The following is an 8,113-nucleotide window of genomic DNA, read 5'->3' as shown; positions in this document are numbered from 1 at the left end:
CATGGACAGAAATAAAAATTTATCTTATTTTTCACATTAGACTTCTAAGGGACAAATAGGCCTCTACGCTTCTCCGGGGGGAGGGCTTTGAGTGACGCCCTAGAACAAGCAGATCAAACGCCTCTTCGGCCAGCTCCTCAGCTTTCTTCCTCTATCTCGCTCTATTTTGGTTGCTTTCTTTCATTCATGTTGGGGAACAGTGGCTTAAGTGGCTCTATTGGAGCTCTCTCATGGGCTCTCAAATGAAGCCTGCGTGAGCTTCGGGGAAATAAATTGGTTTGTTCTGAGGCGTTGTCTCTTGTGGCGCCCCCTGCTGTTCAAGCTCTGATCTGTGCTTGTCCGATGGAGGAATTGAAAGGGTTGGGTGGAGTGGCGGGGATGAGCAAAACAAAATACACAAGCCAGCAGTGGGAGAGGTCAAAGAAAAAAAAAGCTGGGGTGGGAATGAGATGAGTCATGTGTTGGAACATTTACATTTCATTTTAGTCGAGAGTTTTATACAAGCAAGATGAGCGCTTTGCATTTGATTTATTCACAGTGGAAGTAGAGGAGGCGACAAGGACCCTGTAGATGCATGAATCCACAACTCCCCCATGTGGGCATCCTGTACAAAACTGCTTCTTTTTCTCTTTTTCTTTTTTTGGGAAAAAAAGTATATAAATCTTTTTACTGATTTGTATCAGCGGCATCTTGTCAGTGCCTAATATTAAATTTATGCCCCGCAGACAAATTTAGTGTCATGCAGACGTAATTTCCTTTCTGTTTTTTCTATTTATAAACTGTTTCCACCAGACTTGGCAGTTTCACATGCCAACTGAAGTTTTTTTTCCCCCCTTGTTTTCTGCATATGTTATGTGAGGCGTTGCTCACTCGCATATTCTGTGAAGCCGCGCGGTACCCGTATCCCCGTCTGCATGTCTGCGTGTGAGTGAGTCACAAACATGTAAGATTAGGATTTCTTTGGCACAGCATTTTTGTTTGTGTCTGTGTTTTGTAAGTACTGATTATTTTCTAAGAAGATGAAAATGTGCAATGTGAAATAAATGTGCTTGTTTATCACCACATGCCACTGAACGCAACGGACTGTCAGGCTGCTGGTATACTTTATACATTAAAAAGCATTTGTTGGTGCTCGTTTAGCTCCACAAACACAATCCCGTGGCTGGAACACAGTGGCCTGGGTCCAAACCCAACCTGTGGCTCACTACTGCATTTCCTATCCTTCTATACCTTCTATCCAAAAAAAGAAAAAGTATTTGCCTTAAAGGTGTCTTTGGCATTTTAACATCTGAGCACTAGTTTCGATTCTTTAAAGTTGAGTGCAGGGGGTTGTTTAGAGGTGTGATGCTGATGGTTTTATTGTTTTTTACTGCCTTGTTAATATTATATGTGGACAGTTTGTTGTCATATTGATTTTATTTTTAAATCAGCCGTAAAACTTCTAGGTATTAGGAATAGGAACCAAGATATTTCTTGGTTGTGTTTTTTGTTTTGTTTTTTGTTAGTAGAGGTTTTTTGGCAGAACTTCATCTCCTTTCAAGGTGCATGAAAAAAAACTCTGAAGAGGTTAAGCTGTAGCAGCACTTGCAGTATAGAGAAAAACTTTAATGCTTGACAGGATTCAGAGTCATCATATGGTCTGCGATGATAAGCCGAAATGCGTCAGTCGAGGAGGAAAGTTGTTCTTTATGCTGCAAGTGTTGCTGAAGATTTAACCTCGTCTGACCTTTTTTAACCACATGCATGTAGAAAAGCACTATGGCAACCAAATGTTCAGTTTGCACCATTGGCAGGTGATAATGTAGAGAACCTAAACAGAGCAGTTTAAGGTAAACAGTAAATATGCTGGTACTTATAGATCACTTTTCTACTGTAGCCGAGAACTTAAAGAGCCTTCTTCAGACAATCACGCAGCACTTTCATGATATGTCTTTAACAGTTTTGTTTATGAAAAGCACTCACAGTGATATTTGTTCGAGCAGCATTTCAGTGTTGCCACAAATCAAGGTACTCTATAGTCAACAACTTTACATGACATATTATTGCACAGTTTATGATGCAAAATATGTTGCAAAATGTATCATATTTTACAAGATAATACAAGGCAAGGGCTTAATCAGAAAACAAACTGAATGACAGAGTTGTCATGTAAAGATCCTTACTTTTTTTTTTATCTTTTCTCAACACTATGCCAGGATAGTTGATGCTCAGTAAGGATGTTTATACAATGCTACGAAAATCTGCTTGTTTGTTTTTTGCATATTTGTCACACTAATTAACAAACTACTTTAATATTACACAGAGATAAAGTGAGTCAATACAAAATGCAGTTTTTAAATGATCATTTCATTTATTAAGAAGAAAAAGCTATGCAAACCTTACTCGGCTCTGTGTCGAAAAAGTAATTGTCTCCTAAACCTAATGACTGGTTGTGCCACCCTTAGCAGCAAGAACTGCAATCAAGTATTTGCGATATCTGGCAATGAGGCTTTCGCTGTGGAGGAACTCTGGCCAATTCCTACTTGCAGAATGGTTTTTATCCAGCTACAATGGAGGCTTTTTGAGCATGAACGATCTGTTTAAGGTCCCGCTAAAGAATCTCAATTGGATTTCAGTCTGACAAGGTCACTCCAAAACCATCATTTTAGCCATTATTTTTTCATTAATTACAGCAGGTAGCCTAGCTAACAAAGCAGAAATCTTTAGTCCACAGGATATTTTCCCAAAAGTCCTGGGGATTATCAAGATTTTTTTGGCAAACGTGAGATGAGCCTTTGTCAGCAGAGGTTTTCATCTTGGAACTCTGGAGTAATTTTAATATGCCAGCCACTCCTGGGAAGTTTCACCACTGTTCTAAGATTTGTGAATAATGACTTTCACCACGGTTCACTGGAGTCCCAACGCCATAGAAATAGCTTTATAACCCTGTCCAGACCAATAGAGGTCAATGATTTGAGTTTCTTGAGATTGTGGCAGGCTGCGGGTTTGGGGCTGCAGCCCCTGTGTCTTCTACACCATGGCTGCTGGGTGCAGAAGGTACCCCTCAGCTCTTGGTGGGTGGCACAATTGTCCCTGCAATGATCCTCCTTGGGCTCTCGTGCCTCTGGATGTCTGGGAGCCAGATCTAGCTCCCTACACTCACTATTATACATTTACATGAAAAAATCCTATGAATACAAGCACACACAGGTGTGCAAACAGATGTACAAACAGGTATGCACAGGCGCTCTTTAGAGGCTGCTGCCTCTAAACATATCATGTAATCCTGGTACTGTGTGCTGCTCAGTAACATTCAATATATTTATTACTTACTGTTCCTTTTGCATATGTTGTTTGTTGCTGTGGTTTCCCTGCTGTGTTGTTTTTGTTTTGTTTTTGTTTGCTGTTTTCTTTTCAGCAGTTGGTGATTCAGATTTTCAGTCTTTCCTCTCTCTATCCCTCTTCTCTATTTTTCTCTCCCTCTCCTTCTGTTAACTTTCTTTCTAAATGTTTCTTTCCCTTTTCTTACTCTTTCCAGTCCCCAGTTCTGTCTGTTATGATTATAATAACTAAAAATAAAATAAAACCTCTAATAAAAATCTAATAAACTATGACTATCAAGTGGAGGGGTATAGCAAAAGGCGTAAAGCTCCACTTGGGAAAGTAAATGTGCGGGGCATTTTTCTTGGCCTTTAGACAATAAAGGGGGTATTTTTTCCACACAAAGGTAAGGTAGGTTTTTTCCCTAATACATGAAATAATAATTTTTAAAACTGCACTTATAAACTCATTATATCTTAACATTCAGATTTGTTTGATGAGCTGAAAGGTACAAGTGGGACTAAAGAACAACAACTATGAAACCAGGAAGTAATAGAACAGGTTTTTCACAGCTCTGCAGACTTTGTGGGTGATTGTTTTTTGGAGTTTTTTTTGTTTTTGTTTTGTTTTGTTTTTGAATACTTGTGCATAGTTGACTTTGTTACACATCTTGAATATGTACTTTTATTTTAACAAGTCATCTTTTGTCCTGCGAGATCAGTGATTTTGTGCATGGTGCCTGACAAATAAATAGTACACTAAGTCAAAATGTCCCAAAATGGATAGGGTAATATAAAAACAAGCCTATAAGCTTGATGTATATAAAACGTCATATATTTTCGGGGGTTGTGGATAAGAGGGCATTATAGGAGATTAAATAAGAAAAAAGGTCTTCTGACAAAAGGACTTTATTTTTCTATTTCAGCTTGAAATAAATTAAAGTAAAGATTTATGGATTTATCATAGTGTTTTAAGTAAAATCCATGGGAGACGTGTTTATCTAGCAAGATAAAGCCGATTATGCTCCAGGCCCGGAGGCAGCGCACTGGACGTGAACTAGCAATTTTATTGGTCGCCGGCGTGGCAGGAAGTCATAGGCAACCAATGAAAAGGGGCAGAGATTCGTCACTGTATTTCTCCATTCAACCTACCTGTCAACTTTACTGTATACGCTTCTTATTTAACGTTAGCAACTATTTAGCGTGTTTTCACTCACTAAACTCGTATTAAACAGGACTGACAAAGTTCTAAAAAATAATGTCGTAACACTAGTTACAACGAGTGAAAGTGTTAGCGGTTTAAATGGGCGAAGTTCAGCACAGTTAGTCCCCCCCGCACTGTCTAAACTGGCCGGTCTCCGGAGGAGTATATTAGTCAGAGCCCGCAGGATGGAGTGGCTCTTCCAGCGATGCTATAAAGAGGTCGTCTTGAGCTTTCGCTCGGTACTGCTCGTGTCGTGTTTGGTGAGATACTGTTTTTGTGGAATTACATGAACGTTTCTGTTTTCGAAAAGTCTCGTAAAAGTTGTGACTTGCCCTGGTGACAGCTGGTGCTTTAATGTTGGCCGCTAATTTAAAATTATAAAAATAAAAAAAACTGCCTGCTTTACAATGACTTGTTTGGGGGGAGGTGGAGGATTTTACGTGCATCTGTGCCGGGCTGTGAAGCAGCGCTATACGGAGAAGTAGGGCAGCTTATAAATTGGTCACTGTATCCAAGCCAAGTCCAATACTAATTTATCTGTGACAGACAGTGCCAAATAATAAGAGGATAAATACTGAATCCAATCCAAACATGGCAATCCCTACAGAGGCCAGTGGATAATTAAATTGAGTTATAAGTTTCCTTCATCCCAGCATAAAAAAAGAGGGGAAAAAGACGTTTGACATCTAAATGTGATAATAATTATAGACAGGCTTTATAAACATTACCCAGCTCTTGCAGTGTCTTGAGATGTCAGCATTTGACAGCCCTGTCCTATTGCACTCACAAATCCCCTTCTAGTTCTTGATCCTGCTGGCGTGCCTGTTCCCCGGGCTGTGGTCCATTGGGGTCCAGCTTCATTCTGTATGCACAGGGAGCTATGTACCAGGGCACTACTCTGTCCTTGTCATCAACACTCCCAATGAGCAAACAGCAAAGGACGTTGGCAGGTATGGTGCTTTTTTTTTTTTTTTGTCTTTTTAAACACTTGCATTGCATTTTGCAGTCTCCTAAGGTGTCATACACCGTTGTTGTTTTTTTCAGTGTTTCCACAAAGTGAAAGAATATTTATGCCTTTTCTTGTTCAGCTGAAAACATTATTATCACCCTTGTTTGGCATGCGCAGTAATTATAAAAGTGCCAGCAGCCAGTTAGCTAAGAAATTGGAAACACCTCTAACACTTATTAATTAGCACTTTTGCTCACATTTTCTTGTTTAATTATTAGTTTTGTTTAGTTTTTATAAAACTGTGCAACAACAGAAGTTTCATTTGCTGCCAGGCAACAAGAAGTTCCAAATAGCTTCACATTTATTAAACAGAGCCTTTCCAATCTTCCCATCTGATTTAAGAAAAATACTTTTCTAATTGTAAAAAGAATAAAATAACTGAGTATTGATGCTCATCTCCTTTTTGGCGTGTGACTTGTGGTTTGTGAAAGATTTGAAGTGACTGAAGTGATTTCCCCTGACATAAGTTTGACTTTTCTGCTCGGAGAAGAGATACAATTCTGTCAAACCAACAAGTGGAGCAGAGCACTGTGTTTCCACTCTCATCTCCCTTTGTTGGCATTTTAGCTGCATGCAGATGAGATTCCATCTATTAACCACGTGTCAAGGAAAATAGCCACAGTGCGCTTTCCATATATGTAAATCACCTCCTTCACAGCTCCTCGCTCAGGGAAGGGGGGCAATGCAAAGGTGGTAATAAAATTTAGTTTACCGTCTTTTTTTCTTTTCTTGAATTCCCATCAGATGTCCTTCCCCTTCAGCTTGCTTCGTGAGTCTTGACAATGAAGGGCCCAGTTTTAATAGACAAACAGCTGTTGGCTTGTGTTTGATTTTTTTTTCTCTTTTCCCTCTTAGCCCCCTTCATTTCATTTCCACCAATACATCCAACCGTTCTCGCCATTCTCTCTTTTGTTTTTTTCTTTCAGGGCAATCATGGAAAGGCGGTTGGCGGCCAGCGTTAACATTCTCTCCAAGACCTCCACAATGTAAATTACACCTGACCTCCATTTTTGAAACGCCTCTCTACCCAGGCGGCACACAATCACAAAAGCTCCCGTTAGTTACCGTGTCCATCACATGTATGCGCTCATAAATACAATGAATGCACATGCTTCTTTGTTCACAAAGGGGAAGCTGTTTTCTTCACAAACCACAAAGCAAATGGGCTTCACCTGAATTTATTTGTTTAGCCTTATTGGAAGGCTACTGGAAACTTGAATGGCAGTTAGCCTTCAAAGTAGGCGTGTTTTTGCATGCATGGATTAGCTTTCCTGTCAATGCATAACAGCACAAAGGCGGGGGGTGGGGGGCGATTAGGTTGGGGGCAGGGGGAGGAAGCTGAACTTTGGACAAATAAGAGTAACTGAATAGAAATGTCAGTGTTAACACCTGTTTACAAAATAGAGGTGAAAATACAGGTTTGGCTTGGACTTGGCGTGGTGTGTTATTGCAGGTATGCCGTGAGCTTTCGGTTATCTTCGTATCTTAAATGTCAGCATAAAACTTGTTGACATTCCCGTGCTTTAAAACCACTTTTTAAACAAAGAGGGGGTTTTGCACCTGACACCACAGGAGCATATCAAGAACAGTCCGACAGCCACTGTAGGGTGTAATAAACTATTATTAGTTCTTTGCATGAAAGCTCTTATTTTGTTAAATTTGAAGGCTCCATTTGTCTGCTTGTACTTTCCGGTCAGTAGCCCTGCGGTGCTTCAGTTCCAATACTTTCTGTCATTTTAGGTTCTATTGGAAAGGAGAAATCCAGGATGCAAATGAAATCCTGATGGTAAGCTCTCGGAGACAATTCCTTCTGTGATCAGCATGCACTCGGGCATGTCGAAATACAAGACTGGTGAGATGAGATGTGTTTGTTGTTGCAGCTGGTGAAAACAAAGACTTCCAGGATCCAGAAGGTGGTGGACTACGTGAGGTAAGAGGCTTGTCACGTTGTCAAACTCACACTGGACACTGTGCCTTGTGCTCTGTGAAGAAGAGTTATTAAAGGGAGAAAAAAGCCAGGTTCGTGGCTTCAGTCTGAACATTATTTTCAGTTCAAACGTTCACATTCAAACACTGATACTTTCATGTTTGGACAAAAAACTAGAAGTAATAGATAATGAGGTTTTTCTTGTCAGCTTCTGCAATTCTGCATCAATATTTCACACTATTTATAATTAGAGATTGGCTCATTCTACATGACAATTCACGTTTTCGGGCTATTCAGTATTAGAGCGTTAAAAACACTGCATAATTGCAATATATGCACACATCTTCAGTGTACTGTCAGCATTTTGAGGCTTTTAAAGCACTGCAGTGCTTTTAGTCCTAGGTGATGGGAAGAAATTGAATCAAGAACCACTTTATACAGATTTGAGTTTATACGAACATGTTCTTTGTGTGCCTTTAGGTCTATACATCCCTACGGGAACCCAGAAGTCCTCAGTCTTGCAGTAGATGACGGCAGCTTGGCGTACATGAAATGGATGGACGAAGCCATTCCAGATGACTGATATTTCGTTAAGGCCAAAACTAATCTCAGCGAGGACTGCCGTCAAACAAGGAAACTGAGCCATGTGTGTTTGTTGCTCTTAACTTTTTTTT

At 40.0% G+C, this 8,113-nt stretch overlaps 1 protein-coding gene across 1 annotated transcript; it reads left to right on the top strand.

Moving 5' to 3' along the window:
• Window positions 1-4,437: 4,437 nt before the first annotated feature.
• LOC102214439 (protein CutA homolog) lies at window positions 4,438-8,107 on the top strand. Its single transcript, XM_005720216.1, has 6 exons — window positions 4,438-4,763; window positions 5,305-5,453; window positions 6,439-6,498; window positions 7,253-7,298; window positions 7,393-7,442; window positions 7,920-8,107. Exons 1-6 carry the CDS (start codon window positions 4,689-4,691, stop codon window positions 8,020-8,022), a joined length of 483 nt encoding a protein of 160 aa, XP_005720273.1. The 5' UTR covers window positions 4,438-4,688; the 3' UTR covers window positions 8,023-8,107.
• The last annotated feature ends 6 nt before the right edge of the window (window positions 8,108-8,113 follow it).

This window comes from Pundamilia nyererei, unplaced genomic scaffold (genome assembly GCF_000239375.1).
Source record: "Pundamilia nyererei isolate P.nyererei 1_Seehausen unplaced genomic scaffold, PunNye1.0 scaffold00002, whole genome shotgun sequence".
In the NCBI taxonomy this organism is placed as follows: domain Eukaryota; kingdom Metazoa; phylum Chordata; class Actinopteri; order Cichliformes; family Cichlidae; genus Pundamilia; species Pundamilia nyererei.
This window is presented reverse-complemented; position numbering and strand designations above follow the sequence as displayed.